The 20,291-nt window shown below is 34.0% G+C and overlaps 1 protein-coding gene across 1 annotated transcript; it reads right to left on the bottom strand.

Annotated features, from left to right (window-relative positions):
* Positions 1-180: 180 nt before the first annotated feature.
* Positions 181-19,931, bottom strand: LOC112054374 (3'-5' ssDNA/RNA exonuclease TatD). Its single transcript, XM_024094148.2, has 6 exons — positions 19,608-19,931; positions 19,358-19,538; positions 18,103-18,201; positions 12,034-12,197; positions 6,520-6,866; positions 181-5,413 (listed from the first exon to the last, which is right to left on the bottom strand). Exons 2-6 carry the CDS (start codon positions 19,497-19,499, stop codon positions 5,251-5,253), a joined length of 915 nt encoding a protein of 304 aa, XP_023949916.1. The 5' UTR covers positions 19,500-19,538; positions 19,608-19,931; the 3' UTR covers positions 181-5,250.
* Positions 19,932-20,291: the final 360 nt, after the last annotated feature.

Raw genomic sequence — 20,291 nt, forward strand, 5'->3', positions numbered from 1 at the left:
CCATTGACGGTCAATTATTCGACCAAACGGCAGCGAAGACGTTTCATACGTCGAGCCGTCATGCACGCAGCGACCAATACACGATCAGTTATAGTCGTGGGTGCTGCAGAAACGTGAGAATAATTGATCGTCAATGGCGAGCATTAAGTTATTCGGTGTAAGAAATAAAACGAGAAAATGTAATTTTTTATTTTTTTATTGAAAGAAAATATTTCTGTACAATAAAGAAAAAAATATGTATCACAAAAGGACGTTTTGTCGAAGGCACTACAATACAGTAAAGCTTTATCCGCAAACAACCGAGCAGCGATGAAACACCGACCGATTATTAGACCGATTTTATAGAAAACAAACGTGAAGTTATTAGTACGTCTCAACATCAATAATTTAACACACATTATAAATAAACTGTCAAAAATAATTGCACAAAATTGACAGTAACTGTCAATTTAACAATAACTGTCAATTTAGTGTAAAATAATCAACGCACCACTAAACGGTTGAATGCGGACACCTTAACCCCCCGCGGGATCATAATTATAAATATCATTTCTATATACAAATAATTAACTAAAAATGTAATATTATGTCGAATTCATTTACGTATGTAGTAGGTACATAAAATTACATTTTTGAGTAAATTATTCGAGCCCGCGAGTTACCCTTATAATCTACGAACAAAGTAATTGTCAAAAAATAAAGGAATCACAAATATGTGTCACCAAAATTAACAGTGCGCTTCCAGATTTACTTCAAAATTTAAGTGAATTAAAACTACACATCTAAAAAATAATTTTATTCAGAGGTTATAACAACAAGTAGGGCTACTCAAAGTATTATATTTTTGTATGATAAAATATACTCAGAGGTACAAATATCCGCCCACTTTAATATACTAGCGCCATATTAAAGTGCGCGGATAATTGTGCCTCTGAGTATATTATTAGGCAACTGTAACTGGTGACACACACTTTAGTACCTAACAATACTCTTAGTACGCCGAATACACATAGAATGAATATTAACAAAACCGTTAATAATTAATTCTTAACATAATCAGCGATTGATTAAATATTTAAATATAATTACAAAAAAAAACATCTATTTCAATTATTAATCAAAACATATCCGTTATGTCAAATTCCACATTAATACTTGCAGTCTTTGATTTCGTTGTGACTACCAGCATTAAAAATATTATAATTATTATTATTTATTTGTTTATAAACATTTAAATATAGGCTATTTACAATATATTCGATGATTAATAATAATAATTAATTAATTAATAAAAATATAATTTATTTCGAATAGGAATGCTCTGCGCAGAGCGAAGTCTAAGAAAACACCTAACACCGTGCATAATGCTAATATAGAAAAGTTACAGATTTACAATAGTCATAATACCGTAAGGCACTACTATTATATCTGCAAACAAGCTTTACTTAATACTACTATAGCATATACCCACTATATAAAACCGTAACACAGACTAAAAAGTCTTTGGCTGGCTGACTTCAGCCGTGGCTAGTTACCACCCTACCGACAAAAACGCCAAGCAATTTAGCGTTCCGGTACAATGTCGTGTAGAAACCGAAAAGGGGTGTGGATTTTCAACCTCCTCCTAACAAGTTAGCCCGCTTCCATCTAAGACTGCATCATCACTTACCATCAGGTGAGATTGTAGTCAAGAGCTAACTTGTAAAGAAAAAAAAAATATTGTGATATTATGGTTTACATATACATTTTATATTAAAAAAGAAAATATCGCCTCTATGAGCATTTATTTTAAAAGTAACCTTACGATTTTATACAGTGAGTTATAACCCTAAACAGTGCTCATAAAATCAAGGTACCCAGCAGTTTATTGTCTATGATATTAGAATTAACTGCAAATGTCGACATTAATTGTATTAATTACGTCACATATTATGTACGTATTTACAATATAAATATCGTAAATAAGATTTTTAATATTACATTATAACAATATGTATATGTAACACATTTTGTACAGGTTTTAAATATATGAGCACTGGCAATACAGTGGCAATATGACATGAAACCTAGCTCTAATGGCGTATGACGGACATTCGTTAGGATTTTTTACAAAATGGCGACCGCAATCCAAAACGAATCCGCTTAATACAAACAGACACAACAATATTCGAAAACCGTTACAAAATGTAAATGAAAATTTTACAGTGATGTAATATTTATGCTGACGTCACCATATATTTGTAATTAAAAAAATAAGACTTTCAATATTTGCCTAACCTAAAATAAAGACAAAATAGAACACTATTAAAGGAATAATCTTTTTAACATAAAAATGGAACCGACTTCAAATCGTATTTTAGTTATCTCGATTTTAACACAAAATTACTAAACCGATTTTCAAATGAAATGAGACCAAAATTGGTTATTTAAATCTAAAATAAAGAAAAAAAACATACGCGTCGAATTGACAGCCTCCACCTTTTTTCGAAGTCGGTTAAAAATATTATGGTGATGTCGCTTTTTTTTTGTTTTTTTTTAAACATAAAAATATTGAGATCATATTGACTAAAGCTGTCATATATTGCCACCATATTTAATTTTTTATTGGTACATGGCTTATGTAACGCACTGTAGGTTATTATTTATAATGTCTATGATACATTTACTATAAATATTTGTTTGTTCATTGTAATACATTCAGTGCATTACATGAGCGTATACGTATATAGAATAATATCGATATTATTTCTGTTGCTCACAAATCTTTAAAGTGACAGTTATTTTACAGTTGTCAATTTTTTATCTGTATATGAACAACAGAAATAACACCGCTCTGTAATAAAAAAAACTACAAGAGATGTGCAACACGCTACAAAAACAACAAAAAAAAAAGCTTAAAGTAAATAAATATTGGCAAAAAGTACCATAATATAGACAATTAAAAATAAAAATAACAAATCAAGATTAAATAAACATAGTCGGTGCAATGATTTTTTTTTTAAATAAATGGCATTACACTCCAAGCTTCCAAACGCTTGCAAATTACTTTTTTTTTTTAAATTAAACTTTTGTTTTTTTATACCTAGTTTTAACCTGGCTGGCATTTGAGTTTAACTAGAGAGGCACGAATCTTACGATAATGATGGCAAGAAATGTTCCAATGCATTTTTTTTTTTTGTATTTTTTGTTAAAAAATGTATATTTATAGCCTCTAATGTCACAGTCTAGACAAAGCAAGGTATATGGGACAATGATAAGATAAATCAATCATACTCAATAAATTATTAATAGATAATTAAAAAAATATTATCAACAATAATATTGTGTATAACATAGTCATTTAGATATTTCTATCAAACGATTGATCAAAACAATATTATCTGTTATCTAAAGAATGTAATAAATTAATTCGAATAGTCTACATATGTGTAAACAGAAGTTATTAGTGCTTTGTAACTACTGTACGGATTTTGTATAGTCACAAAAATAATTAATTTTATTAATATTTTATAACATAACAACTTTTAGTTTTGCATGTAATTTTATTGAATACTAGCGGACGCAAAATTACATTATTAATTCAAAATACAAACTAATTAATCCAAGCTTTCATCATGAATTTTAAAATTTTGAATTGATTTACATAGTAAAATATACTTATTTTAGGGACAAAAAGTAGCCTATGTTCTCTGCTCCTAGGTCCCATTTATTAGAATACTAAAATTCATCTTGATTGGTTCAGCCGTTGAAAAGGTAACAGACAGACAGACCTACTTTAGCATTTATAATATTAGTATTGCATTGATTTCTGTCAATATTCCACATTACACAATACTATAACAGATAAAAATCTCCACATACCCTGCCTTGTCTTATCAAACACATCTTAAAAATGTCACTCCTCTATATAACATATCATTTAACATGAGTATATAATCGCTTATCGCTTTGTCGATATAACTGACGTCCGAAGGATCAAATATTCACAATAATAAAAAAAAAGTATAACATTATGCAATTAACTATTTGAATAAATCTCTTATTATTCGGGTAACATTCAATTGCTGTAAATATACTTAATTATTTAATATATGAACCTCGTAGATATTTTTTTTCTAAAAGGCACATTTAAATCACATAAATACGTTCTTGATTATTGATTTCGATTCTTATACATAAAAATATTGACATTACATTGTCAAAGACCTGGAGATTACAGCTTTTGGAAATAAAATTAAGAGCCTAAGGGTTAATTTTATAAAAACCAGAGATTTTTGTATCAAACAACAAATGAAAAGTAAATTAATATGATTGTCATAGTAAAAAAAAACTTGCTAAGTTAGAGGCATCATTTCAATAAAATATCGATACCTTGAAAATGCTTAAAAATATCTCAAATAAAGTCTAGAAAAAAAACAAAAATAAAATTGTGATTCACTAAATCTATTTCAGCGAAGTAGATTAGTGACTATCACGATAAACAAATTAAAATATTGCTGTAACAGTTTTAGATTTTATTTAAGATATTTTTTTAATATTAAAAAAAATATTTTCATTGATATCATCAAATTTTGCAGTTTAAGACAATCACAATTTACTAAAGTTATAGTTATGGTTAATCATAGACTCTGGAATTAAATTATCAGTTATAAAAACCAGATTTATAAACGCCTTTGCACTAAAATTGACAGATTTTTAAGCGCCTATGCACTATTTTTTTAAATTTATGAGAGAACTCTGTATTTAACCTCTTTTAACTGTCTTTGCACCAAAATTTATACATTTCTACAGTTCTCAATATTACCAGCTCTACAGATATCAATATTACCAAAGAGTTCATAACAACTTCACAACTGAACGGAGTTATGGTATCTGCTATACCAAAGTTTATATTAAATTGTTCAAACAAAAAACTGCACAAAAACAAATTCGCACCAGACTGAGGATATTACAGTTAAGTTCTGAGAATGATCTGCTGTAGAAAAGTTAACTAACTTTTGTATAGATAAATATAGTAAGTTGTTAGGATTATCTCAAATTTTGGCTGCCACTGCCAAAGTTAACAAAATTACAACAGGCTTTTAGGACATTACAGTTAAGATATTTACTTAGGCACTTCCAAATCATGTATTCCAAAAGCTGCATAAACCTCCAGGTCACATTACCTTGTAAGTTAATCTTGAAGGGCGTCGATATTGGCAAGTCCCAAGGTCCAATCCAGTCTGGCTAAACCTTGAAGCTCCAGTCAGGTTACTGGCTGAGTCCGAACAGCTTCAGCGCATTAAAAGCAGTAGCGAGGGCCACATCCTCAGGACCCTGGCCCAGGAAACCAGCGATCAGTTCCACTATGGCCGGCAGGGCGCACGGTTCGTTGCGTTGGAACGTGCAGTAACGGTTGACGAAGTTCATGGATCTGGTGGAGAAGTTGTTAAATTTATAACTTTGACAATTTGACGGCTTTTGTGGCGCAGTGGTAGGCGCGGTTTATTTACAAGACGGAGTTTGGGTTCGATTCCCGATTGAGATTTCTCTTAATTGGTCCAGGTTTGGTTGGTGGACAGTTTCGGCCGTGGCTAGTTATCACCCTAAAAAAACCGGCAAAGACGTGCCGCCAAGTGATTTAGCGTTCCGGTAAAATGTTATGTAGAAACCGAAAGGGTGGGATTTTCATCCTCCTCTTAACATGTTAGCCCGTTTTCATCTTAGATTGTATCATTACTTATCGTCAGCTGAGATTGTAGTCAAGGTCTGATTTGTAAAGAATAAAATAAAATTAAAATTAAAATATCACACTAATATTATGGCAACCCACAGTGGTGCATTGTCATGGGACTGATCTATAGGAAGGAAAATTCAGCTCTGTAGTAAGCTGTTAAAAGTATAAGTTATATTAATAGATTAATAATGAATTAGGCGAAAGTTTTTGTGTATGTAAGTTTGTCGCTACTTCACACCGCAACTACTGAACCGATTTAGCCGAAATTTAGAACGGAAATAGATTAAACCCAAGATTAGGTAAAGACAATTAAAACAAACAAATATTTTTATTTAGAGAAATACCATGATTCCTGTGGGTTTTTTTATGATTTTTCTATGTCTAAATTTAGAGCAAAATCTTATTGATGCAATGGGATGAAGTGATATTATCTATTATCATTATTATCTATTATCTCACTTCACTGTTTATCTGACGTCGTCACTTATGATGATAAAACGACACAAAAATTGTTTTTTTGTTATGTTTATCAAATACATTCTGAATCTATAATATTAACTAAAATATTGATGATTGTAGTAACAAAATGAAATTAAAGATAAATCTGATAATAAAAGTTAAATGAATCAACAAATACAATATTTCTACATTATATACAGGCATATTTACACGCTTTACAGTGACCGGTTGCATTATTTTTAAATCTCATTTCATTGAATCCCTCGCAATGCTCAGGATTTAACTTGTATAATCTCACAAACAAACAATAATTTTGCATCCTAGTGTGATAACTATTACATTACCTTTCTGTAAGTGAATCCTTGACATGCAACGGCAGTTTGGAAGCTCTCATGTTGGGATACATGAACGGAGAGTCGGTCTCGACCAGCAGTTTATCCAAAGGAAGTATTCTCTCAGATAACAACCGCCTTATGCCACCATCCGACTTGTCCTTGCAGATATAACCAGTTATACCCAAATAGAACCCCTTCTCTATATACTTGATCCCTTGCTCAACGGAGCCAGTGAATGAGTGAATCACTACTGGGGGGAGGCGGTTGCCGAATTCGTCCAAGATCTTTATCAAATCGTCTTGGGCTTCCTTTTCGTGGACGAATACAGGTTTTCTGAGCTCACAGGCCATTTCCACCTGGGAACAATGAAATTATTTGGTGAAATACATCTATCATCATTATCAACCCATATTCGGCTCACTGCTGAGCTCGAGTATCCAGGGATTAGGCCAATAGTCCACCACGCTGGCCCAATGCGGATTGGCAGACTTTACACACGCAGATAATTAAGAAAATTCTCTGGTATGCAGGTTTCCTCACGATGTTTTCCTTCACCGTTTGAGACGCGTGATATTTAATTTCTTAAAATGCACACAACTGAAAAGTTGGAGGTGCATGCCCCGGACCAGATTCGAACCCACACCCTCCGGAATCGGAGGAGGTCATATCCACTGAGCTATCACGGAAATACATCTATACTAATATTATAAAGCTGAAAAGTTAGTTTGTTTGGTTGAACGCGCTAATCTCAGGAACTACTGGTCCAAATTGAAAAATTCTTTCAATGTTAGATCGACCATTTATCGAGTAAGGCTATAGGCTATATATTATCCCCGTATTCCTGCGGGAACGGGAACCACGCGGGTGAAACCGCGCGGCGTCAGCTAGTTTAAGTATATTCATCCTCACATTACTTTGATGCTTTTCGATTGTATGGTAAAAGCGATGAAAGTCAAAGATTAGAAAGAATATAGCGAAATGCAAAACTACCAATGGTTCAAGGTTATTCCGTCGACTGGCTTTACAATAACAATCGCTGAAGATGTATAGCGCTATAGTTATAACTGAATCCTCTTGACTCGAACTACAATTAATTTGGTTTAGACCTTGGTTGGGTTGCTTGATATAATCGTTTTGGGGATAAGCTTTGCATATTATTGTTTAAATTAAGACGGTTTTGTTATTTTTGTACTAAATGTTTTACCCGTGTGATTGTAATAAAGAATCAATAAATATAAAAAAAAAATTGTCTGTCGGTGATTTCAAAATAATTGCTTTCTAAAATGTTTGCTTTTAGTTATTTTCACAAAATACTAAAACACAAACAAGTTTTTTTTTAATTTTTGCATATTTGTTTGTCCAGGCAGTCTCTAATGTCATCTCTGGTACAGCTGAACCGATTTTACTGGGACTTTGAGCAGACATTAAGTAACTTTAAGGAATTTTTTTGTCCTGGAAAAATCCCGCGGGATTTGTGAAAAACTGAATTCCACATAGACGAAGCCCCGGCGTTCGCAAGTTTTTAATAAATACGAGTAAGTCTCTTTTCAGACATACGTCATCTAAAGCTGCCATTCAAAATATGGCATAGTAAGGTAAAACCTCATGAATGCGATGCGAGTCTAAAGACACATTAACTGTTGAGTCAATGATAGTGTGCAGACATCTGTTTATCGTCAGCGAGCCAGAGGCTGCAAGAGCGAGCTCGCAGCGAGATTGGCGCAGCTAAATATAGCTGGTGACAGCGTGCCATTGAACGCCTCTGGAGTAGGCCACCGTTAGGGGTGGCGCCTTATCAGTGGCGTGCATGGGATGTTTAACTAGGGTATGCACTAAAAATGAAAATTGGAAAACTCCTTCAACTATGTCTGTAAGCAGTGTTTATCGCATCTATGAAGTGCACGCCACTGCGCGTTATATTACATTGACGGCCTCCGTGGCGCAGTGGTATACGCAGTGGACTTACAAGTCGGAGGTCCTGGGTTCGATCCCCGGCTGAGCCGATTAAAATTTTCTTAATTGGTCCAGGTCTGGCTGGTGGGAGGCTTTGGCCGTGGCTAGTTACCACCCTACCGACAAAGACGTACCGCCGAGCGATTTAGCGTTCCGGTACGACGTCGCGTAGAAACCGAAAGGGGTGTGGATTTCATCCTCCTCCTAACAAGTTAGCCCGATTCCATTTTAGATTGCATCATCACTTACCATCAGGTGAAATTGTAGTCAAGGGCTTACTAGTAACGAATAAAAAAATATATATATGGTACTAGCAGACGCAACGCGGTTCTATCCACGTAGTTCACGTTTCCGTGAGTATACGGATATAAAATATAGCCTATGTTGCTTGCTGATAATGTAGCTTTACAATTAGTAAAGTAATTTTCCAAATCGGTCCAGTAGTTGCAAAGGTTAATGAATGCAAAAAAAAACCAACATTAGAAGCTAAACAGAGAGGCTTAGCGAATAATCTATAAATAATCTAATAAAAGAAGAAAAACATCAAATCTTTCATAGCCTGCTGACTAACAATTTCTTAAGACAAAAGAAAAACAAACTATGTATTTCATAGCTCACTTTCTTTCTTTCTTTTTTTTTTAAAGAATATTTGCCATATCTTTTAAATATAACCAATATTCCCTTTCCCCCCAACTAGTCGCGAAAGACTGTGCTAGGAGTGGGTACGACAATAGACCAACGGGGCGGGGATCGAACCACCACGGTTTTACCGTTGAGCTGTTGAGCTAAAGAGCTGTGATAGCCCAGTGGATATGACCTCTGCCTCCGATCCCGGAGGGTGTGGGTTCGAATCCAGTCAGGGGCATGCACCTCCAACTTTTTCAGTTGTGTGCATTTTAAAAAATTAAATATCACGTGCCTCAAAACGGTGAAGGAAAAACATCGTGAGGAAACCTGCATACCAGAGAATTTTTATAATTATCTGCGTGTGTGAAGTCTGCCAATCCGCATTGGGCCAGCGTGGTGGACTATTGGCCTAACCCCTCTCATTCTGAGAGGAGGCTCGAGCTCAGCAGTGAGCCGAATATGGGTTGATAATGATGATGTTGATTATAGCTATAAACACTGGAATATTTCGTTCATAAGTGCCAACCCTACGATCAAAAAGTGCAAGTGTAGGCGCGATACATTAGATCGCTTTGACCTCTGAACATCGCACCAATGACAAACAAACAACACTATCAATTCAGACAAGCGTCATACATTTTCGTTTAGGACCACCAACCTTTTGAAGGCCATTCAACATGGAGGAAAGGAAATTTAACATGACCTTGGATCGAATACCGTCTCAACACGTTCGCTGCGGTACGAGGTCAATTGACCTCGTACGTCTAGTTACTTCAAGAGTTACTATGTCGATGGACCTCGTACCACACCACAAAGTTTTAGTATGAGGTACCACATACTAAAACTTTGTGGTGTGGTACGAGGTCCTCGTACCGCGCGGTCCTGAACACGGGGCCCGTGCTCAGGACCCTCACAGGGCACACGGGGCCCCCGAAGGACTGACAATATCAATATCCTTTAAAATGTTGACTTTAAGGATATACCTAATAGATTTTGCTCAACAGAAATCCCAAATTAAACAGTTATCGTAATCAAAAAACCATCAGCATTCTAAGATCATTAATGACATATAATATCATCATTATGATTATTATCATGATCAACCCATTTGCGGCTCACTGCTGAGCTCGAGTCTCCTCTCAGAATGATAACCCCTCTCATATGACTATAGGCCAATAGTCCATCACCCAGAAAATAAAGAAAATTCTCTAGTTTGCAGGTTTCCTCACGATGTTTTTTCTTCACCCTTTGAGACACGTGATATTTATTTTTTTTAAATGCACACAACTGAAAAGTTTGAGGTGCATGCCCCAGAGCGAATTCATACCCATTTAATTCGCTTTATTTACTTTTTAATAGGGCCCTAAATTCTTGTGTGCCCAAGGGCCCCAGCCTAGTTTAAGACAGTCGGAGACGATCCGTTCTCAATACAGCAAATATTACCAACCCTGGTCTCATCACGAACCAAGACTAGAGGAGTTATTTTGTACAATTTTTCTGTACATATAATACAACCTACCCTGGTTAAAATCCTTGTGCATGCCACTACATATAACGTCGACAGAGATTTTTACCAAAATGACCTAAAATTAAACAAGCACGAGAATCTACTAACAATTGAATTATTATTATATTATTATACAGATCAACAAATTACGTGGGAAACAAAACATCGCTTTAACGATTAACCGCCTTTGTTTCCTTTAAGATTGTTAGTTAAATTAATAAAAAATCTTCCACAATGTTTATTTAGATGAAAAGTTTTATGGGGGTAATCTCTGGATCTACTAAACCAATTTGGAAAATTCTCTTACCACTAGAAAGTCACGTTATTTGTGAGTGTCATAGGCTTTATTTAATCCCCGTTTTATCACGGTAACTGGAACTACGCGGGTGAAACCGCGAGGCATCGGATAGTTTATTATATGACATACCGTATTAACCTCATGTTATGATGTTATCAGATGATTATACTCATAAGGCTATCCAATATCATCCATTGTTTACAACGCACGCGTGAGTCACTCATTAGTCTCGACCGATACATGAGTGATCATTAATAGACTGCTTCGTTAGATACGCTTATTATATGGTAATTTCACACCAATTTCATCAGCTACCAAATTGTGGAACTTGCATGTAATCGTGCCTTTATATATAACTCCTTTGTAATCCATTTACTACGAGTATATTTAGATATCCTCTCGGCAGTATAACCAACTATAAGGCTCCTTGACAATGTAATAAACCACATCACAAATTCACCGGCAAAGACGAGATCCCAGATTCCCTACCTTCCGAACCGGTGGTAGTCTTTACATTTGTATGTTCACCGGTGACTATTTACTCAAACTAGACATATCAAAAGTGCTTATAAACTAAGCCTACTTGCAATAAATGAATTTTGATTAGATTGACGTTGATGATTTCATCCCTGATTTGTGAGCTTAATGAGATAAGATAAGATAAGATAAATATACTTTATTTGCACACCACAAGTGAAATAAAAAACAAATTAGGAAGAGATCAGCATACAAAAGGCGGCCTTATCGCTAAGTAGCGATTTCTTCCAGGCAACCTTCAGTTTAGGAAAACTTAAGGACATCAGCAGGTCAGGGAGATCAGGCCTTTTCTCACTAAGCTGCAGGCCTGACCTGACTCATTCACACAAAGCTCATTGTTCCCAAAAACTATCTAAGGCTCTAAACCCAAATCCGAGTATCACAAAAAACGCCCTATGATGTTTGGTACCTCTCGAGTCCCCGGAACTTCTATGCTCTAGCACTCAGGCATAGAATGCGCGACACATCTCATCATAGAAAAAGACATATTGCCGACCAATAGCTGCAGCATCGAAAATATTGCTATTTCAAACCTATCATTTTACATATGTTAACTTTTTTTGATAATGGATCAACTGTGTATAAATCGAGCCTTTCTAACCTGTCGTTTGAATACATCCCTCTGCACCTGAGGCTCCGAGAAGTCCTTGGTGTAGTTGAGGCCGCACTCTCCGATAGCCACGCACTCGGGCGCCGCCGCCGTCGCTTGTAACTCCGCCCACGTCTCTTCATCTGTCATTGATTTTGCGTCGTGGGGATGGACACCTAGTAACAAAGATAAGTATAATCAAATTTAAAAAAAAATGTAACAACCTTCATAATTTTTTTTAATAAATTTTATTTGATTTTGAAGAAATTATTGATTCTATTCGATTCGTACATTTTATGTTTATGTTTATCTATAATATAAATCAAATCGCTGAGCGTGTTGCTAAGTGCAAATTTCGAGAACAGCTGAACCAATTTTGTATGGTAGGGGTAGGGAAGAAGTGCACAAGTCAAAGCGAAGTGTGTAAGTCAAAGCGAAACTTAACAGGGTCTGTTAGTATTTAGTAGAGGTTATTTGCTATTTATTCCATTATTATAAATTCTTTGTACATCTTTTCGGCTGACCTAAGATGCAGTTATGTTTTTTGTTTATCAGTACAAAAGAAAAAGACATCAGCACGAAATGTTTTATTAAAGTTGACTTCATTAACTAAATGTGTTGATTTCAAAGAAATCATACTTGATGTTGCGTGAATATCTGTCGCTATTACCTATAACATTTATACTTTAAATGTAATCTGTAAAAGTTTATTATCACCTATCAGTATGTCACTGGCACTTCCGGAAGATAAAATCTGGCTCACAATGATAAGTTATCAAGGTGAAATTAATTCATCCAAAAAAATCAATTTGTTTAGGGACACTTTTGTCTAAAATTTGAGTGATGATATGTATAGTCTGACAAGTTCGTTGCTGACACTCTCGTGATATGCGAGCGACGGGGGGAAAGAATGCGCAGGTGTGAAATCGTGCGTGCAAAAATTTTATGCAGATATTTTTTCATTTGTATTAAATTTTTTACTTTTTATTATTGACGGGACAAAATAAAATATAGCTTATAATACTTCCATAATTCAGGTAAAACACTGTATACAAAAGTGGCAAATAGCCTATTGTTTTGTTTTCATTTTGAGGGTAAAACATGACATTTCAAGTTTTATAATAATCAATCCATGCCATTTCACTTCATTAAATCTTTAAATTCTACAAATTAATGGCTTAGTACACATGCAAAGTAAGTTTGTTTGTTTGTTACATTGTTGAGCAAACTGACCAACCTGAAATGACCTTTTTCACAAAAAGTTACTACTAAAATATATGTAAATAAAACATAACAAACTGTAATGATTAAAACATCTAGAACAGTTTTTTTGCAAATTTTTTTTTAGACAATGCTTATTACACTTCCATTATGGAAGTGTAATAGGCATTGCATTTAAAATTCTCTGCTTTTGCTAAAGATAAAGATCAACACACATAATTATGAAACCATCACTACTTAGCAATCTGTTAATGTTACACAATTTTATGTAACAGAAATGATTGCCTGAATTTCTTTATGGTTCCACTTGGCGAGACCAGCATTTCAAACCAATGCAATATTTCAAACATTTTGTAAAGAGGTTTTGTTGTAATGTAAGTTAATGCCTTTTACTTAGATGTTTAGAAATGAGTCATAGAGAAGAGCTATAATATAAGCATAATTCTATTGAATATGCCAAAGTGGATGCAAGGGGTATGTTAGAAAAATCTCTCCTGCCTTAAGAACTCTGTCACACTAGAACTGTAGTTTTATATTAGAATGGGTATCCAAAGCTGCTCAAGAGAATTTTACGAAATTTTGCTGGACAGGGAGAACACAAGCAGAGAAGGAGAGTGTTGACATGTCATTATTTCACACAGTAGACCTGGCACCCATGCAAAGAAACCATACAGTGCTAACTATCTAAACATAGGCTCCAGGAGAGTTTAACATGGAATATAGCTGAACTATTTCACTATAATGGGGATGATGACTAGGTTTGAATATATTGATTTGTATAAAACATTCGGGTAAATAAGGTCAATGTTAACTAATTTATACATAAAAAGCAAAAATTGACTGGATATTTGCAAAATAAATAAGATTATAAAATTTCAAAATCTACTATAGTCCACAACTTTAGGTTTTTTACACAACAATAATACTACTCAAAAAGGTTCTTTTAAGCGACACTTTTCGTTTCGATTTACATACATTTTATTTTTAATAATAAGCTTTACGGCTCTGGGTTCTAGCCCTTTTGAGCCCGGATTCACATACAATTAATTAATTATCTTGGACTAATTATAGAAGGACCTGCCTCGCAAGACGTTACCTCTCTGTCAATCAATCAACGATCTAACGCGTGTATACTTATATCGTATCGAATTTTCATTGTTGTAATCGTTTTCGTCGACTGAAAAAACTCCCTAATCATTCCGGTTTGTGTAGTAAGTAGTTCAATGGCATGAAAAATGGTCAACAACTTCTAATTCACTAAAAGATGACGTGACGTTCGATTTCAGTTTCACCTGATGGTAAGCGATGATGCAATCTAAGATTTTTTTTTTTATTGTTTACAAGTTAGCCCTTGACTACAATCTCACCTGATGGTAAGTGATGATGTAGTCTTAGATGGAAGCGGGCTAACTTGTAAGGAGGAGGATGAAAATCCACACCCCTTTCGGTTACGGCATCGTACCGGAACGCTAAATCGCTCGGCGGTACGTCTTTGCCGGTAGGGTGGTAACTAGCCACGGCCGAAGCCTTCCACCAGCCAGACCTGGTCCAATTAAGAAAACCTCAATCAGCCCAGTCAGGAATCCAACCCAGGACCTCCTTCTTGTAAATCCACCGCGCATACCACTGCGCCACGGAGGTCATCAAAAACATAATTATAATAAATAATAAGTTTGTAATAAAAACAAGCATATCTAAAAGAAAAATAGATACTATTCTTCTAACGAACGAACAAACAGCAAAACATCGATCCATTAATTTAATATTCTGTGTACAGATTATATTATTCTTGTTAAATATTTTATTATTTATTTTTGTTAAATATTATCGATGACTGAGTTTACCTCGTACCCTTCAAAAACGACAGACAATTTTGTTGCTGCATTTGGGTGCGATCCATTTCCATTTCTAATTCCTCTATGTTAAATATATAAAGTTTGCACAAAAACAATACAAACGACATAAAAAGAACCCAAGCAGACATGAGTCACAAACCATTATGAAAAATAAAGATATTGAGTTTTATGGGTATTAAATGTGCATTTATAAAATTAAATTATAACTTTAATTATTTTATAAATGTCGTATTTTCATATCAAAAGAAGAAAGAAGTTGTAATTAAAACGATGATTTCTTTTATTTTAATGTGAATTTAACCTTTCATTTATTGCAGAATTACCATATACTATGATAATTTTTTTGATTTTGTATTAATAAGTGAAAGAAGATTTGACATTTGACAGTTCACACTTCACAGCACAGAACACTACTTTATTTGCTGTCTATGACTAATACTCCTACTTATATATCAGTATTCGTTAATGATTCTTTAACTAAATCCAGTCTGTCGTGCGTATTTTCTTCCCTTGTAATTTTTGTTATTTCGTTTTGTTCTCGTTTCGTTGTTATTGTTAATTATAGTTTATTTGTTGTTTGTTTACTGTTTTTACCCGACTGCAAGAAGGGTTATGTTTTTCGCGCGTATCTTGTATGTATGTATGTAATATTCTTTATTACCTCATATCTTCCAAACCGTTGAACGGATTTACGTAATTCAGATAACGTTAGATTTGTTTTAATAACCCAAGTGTTCTTAGATAGGTGAAATTAGAAAAAAAAAACCAACAAGACGACTGTGAGACGCTATAGAATCGGGGTGAAGTTTTTTTTTTGTGAATATTTCAACATGCGAATCAAATTCAAGGGATTTTTGTGAGAATTTCAAAATAGTATATCATGGCCATGTTAAAAAAACTACAATTAGGAAAACGTTATTTATTAATTCTAATATTAATTAAGTCTATACATAATACGCGAGGCGGACGACTATAAGGTGCGGGGTTTATGAAGTGTAGTTATAAAACACCTAAAATAGACTAAAAGAAATATATTGATTATAAAAATCGGACAAGTGCGAGTCGGATTCGGCCACCGAGGGTTGCGTAGATTTTTTGAATATTTACTTAATTTCGGTTGGACTTAGGTATACATTATCGTACTTTGTAACAAACGTAACCAATAAATCCAAAATTCACCATCTATCGTAACTAAAAAGTGTGAAATAAATTAATTAATTAAACAAATATAAAAACCCGGCATAAATGATATAAAAATTGATCAAACTAAAGTCGGGACCTAATAAAAAATGTAGACGAAATTCTATTCAATATAATAGGTCCCGACTGTTTTCTAATTGTTTTCTACACTTCTGGACTGAGCTTTTTTTTTCTTTTCAGTTTTTTTATCATTTATGCAGTCGGGTTTTTTATCAGTTTAATTAATTAATTTTATTTAGTTTAGTACGAAAATTAGTGAACCGGAGCCTGGTACTAGCCGGAGCAGTTATTCCGCGTTGCTATTGTTTCCGTCACCAAAAAAGAAACGTACGAATCAATCACCCTTATCGTCCTCCGAGAAAACCGTTTTGATTAATGTGTTTAAATATGTCGAGGAAACCTTATGCTTGCTTCTACATAATAAAGAAACAAAACTATAAGAGTTCTTTATTGCCTACGGAACCCTTAATATAAGTGAAGCATTATCTGTTTGATAAATAACAGGATATATTATATAGGAATATAAAATTAAAAAAATATTTGTTTACCACAGGAAGTTTTATTTCATGATAATATTCGTAAATAATGATAAAATGTTGAGCAAACCTGAGTCAGCTGTTTTTGTTTGTTTACATAGTTTAAAATACCTACTCAATCTGACTATACAAATATTTTATCGTAATTAGATGAAAATTCATACAGTTTTAGCTTCCTTACATTAAATGTGACATTTTTTAATATTTGAACTATAAACATAAATGCAGAAATAACAAAGATATTAGTAATTTTGTTTAAACGTCCATACAAATCTAACGATCATTAATTGCCAACGACGTCATATCAAATCTCAATTATCAAAAATTTAAAGGGTCAAATCTGACCCTTTAAATCCCTATAGCTCCGAAAGTAATGATCGCAGATATCCTGTTACTTTTACAAAATTGCTTTGCTATTAGCGTACTCTTAATTTATATATAATTTAAAAAACTGTCATCATCCCTATTATGTTATAAAGTCAAATTCAAAGTCAAAATTTATTTATTTCAATTGGACTTAGTTTACAAGGGCTTACGAAATGTCAGGTTTTAATATTATTAGATAATCATGATAATAATAATTGGTCAAAAACTTTTTAATAATTCATTACCCTTGTGCAATCAGCTAACAGCTTTAAGCAAATTGCTTGTGGGTACTTCATGGTCAAAAACTTAAACTTACGAGGGTTCCAAGTGCCAATGGTCTCAGAAGAGCCTACAACAAACTAACCCTCTACGTTAGTAAGCCTAAAATGCCAAAACTTTTCTCATGAACCGAAAAAGAGATAGTCCAATATAAACCAAATCCATTCCAAATCGCTTCAGCAGCTGCAACGCCCAGGAGGAACAAACATAACACACTTACACACACACTTTCACACTTACACACAAACTTTCGCCTTTATAATATTAGTGTGATTGCAATAGGGTTTCTTTCAACCGGCAAAGACGTACCGCCAAGCGATTTAGCGTTCCGGTACGATGCCATGTAGAAACCGAAAGGGGTGTGGATTTTCACCCTCCTCCTAACAAGTTAACCCGCTTCCATCTTAGACTGCATCATCACTTACCATCAGGTGAGAGTGTAGTCAAGGGCTAACTTGTAAAGAATAAAAAAAAAAAAACCGATTGCAATGAACAATATTTTCTGTTGGTTGGTTGACTAAAGTGATATTTCCTGTTTAAAACTAATGGTCTTGAATGCATCATTTTTTCTTCACAAGATAAGTGACAGGGTACATCTTGGGTCTACTGGTGGGTTAGCTCACCTGCCGTGGAATATATTGTGCTGGGATACAGTCGGGTCAATCTCAGTGCTTCCTTACTGCTGCGTACTGATGTGCCAGTAACCATGATCTTTTGGACTCCTGCAACAATCATCTGCTTTTAGGAGAATTACTACAACTTACTCCTTTCTTCAAATAATTCATTCAAGGTTGTCTGGAGGTGATTACTTTTAATGATAAGACTACCTTTGCACATTTAACTTTTCTTATGTATTTTTTATTTTCATTGTATTTTTATTTTTTTGTGCACTAATGCATTCATTGCATATAAATGAACTATTTATATGCAATGAAGTGAATATTATTATTCAGTGTATCTATTAATATTATACCTAGCATGTTACTGATGAAAGTAAAATTTGATGTCTAATGTTTATCAGAAAAATAATTAAAAATTAGGGTATAAATTGCTAGTCACTTTAAATTATAAACAACCAATTTGATTAATAAGCTTAAAACAATTAGTTATATATACTCTAAAATGAAAAAAAGAGTATGAAATGACATTTTTCCACCCTAAAATTCAATTTGGTTGTTGATAAACAAGTTGCTTTGATTTTGGCGTAAGTAGTTCTTAACCTTTTAAAAGTACATATGAATTTCATCAATCCAATATTTTTTTTTATTTTAAAAAGAATTTTTCCATATCTTTTAAGACCAATATTCCCATTCACCTCCAACTAGTCAGAAAAGACTGTGTTAGGAGTGGGTACGACAATAAACCAGTGGGCGAAGATCAAACCAGCACATCTCTGTGAAGAGTCCAGCCCCTTTACCGCCAAGATACTGAGGCCTATTGATATCCATGTCGATATTGGGTCAGCTGCAGTGTGTAACTACACTACAGCTCTCTCTGACTGATAGATCATTATCTCCTATTGTTAAAGAATCCATTAACATAAATAAAGATTAAATCAAATAGAGAATTCAAAGAAAGTAAACAAAATGTATTGTTTACTTTAAATTAACATGCTAATGTAATATTAATACAGCAGCCTAGATAACAGATTGTTTTCATTATGTTTTTCCAACTGTGTTTAGGAAAAAAGAAAGGTAAAGATGACCAAATACAACAACACATAGAAGACAAATTAACACAAATATTTGGCACACCAGTAATGACTTCACGCTAGCTAGTGCTAATGTATTCCGTTGTTACATATACGTGTAATACATAACATATTTGCACGCAACTTTTTATTAAAAAAATGTACTTAACCCTTAAGGTATTTCTTACCTGCATCTTTCGCCCTTTGCACCACCGAATCGAGATCACGGCCGTATTTCTTGTTGGTCAGGTTTGCGCCGATGTCAATAACAATGAGGTTCTCATAACATCCCTTCAATTCCTCGGAAATCTGGTTATCTTCGGACGTCATTGTTTAATTTGGAATGAAGCTTATTTGTTCGGTGTTTACCTGGATTTAAGACTACATTAATATCTTTTTTCATCAATTTAAGATGTAATCGGCGAAAATGGTACTTACAATTTTTATCAAACACTCCTGCTTAATAAGCTTCCTAAAATTTCTTATGAGTATGAAACGAACACCCTTTTCACTGAGATGCCACCATGTTTTTAAAGAATGTTCTCTTGGAATTTCAAATGCCAACACAGTGACATTGAATGTCAAATTAAATTGACTTATCTTTTTATTGGTAGTTTTTCGATTTGTCGTTAATTCTATTGGTCAATAAAAAACTAGTAGTAGTGTAACGAAAACAGTGCGAATAGCGTTTTGTTTCTAACATTAAATACATCGTTTTAAAATCTTGAAAAATTACAAAAGTATCTTTTGACCTTCTTTGACTTTTGATTTAAACTTACTAATTTTGATGGAAAATTATAAAATTATTATATAAATTAATGAATCACTTGTAAATGTTACAAAACGCAGACGCCGAATGAATTTGACATTGGCATTTTGACAGTAGCAGTAGAAAGCAAAACATTATGCTGCTAAATAAAATTGATACCCGGCAAATAGGCAACATTCGTGTGTTTGCATTACCATATTAATTCTTAGCATTATGTTCAATGAGCAATGATAAACAAATAGAGATGGGTAACTCATTATTTTTACATGAGGTTGAGGGAGGACGAGGTGAGGTGCTCGCGAGGACCTCGTGAGGACCCCTCATTTGAGGCGAGGAGTCGTACGCAATGCATC

Source organism: Bicyclus anynana, chromosome 21 (genome assembly GCF_947172395.1).
Source record: "Bicyclus anynana chromosome 21, ilBicAnyn1.1, whole genome shotgun sequence".
NCBI lineage: Eukaryota > Metazoa > Arthropoda > Insecta > Lepidoptera > Nymphalidae > Bicyclus > Bicyclus anynana.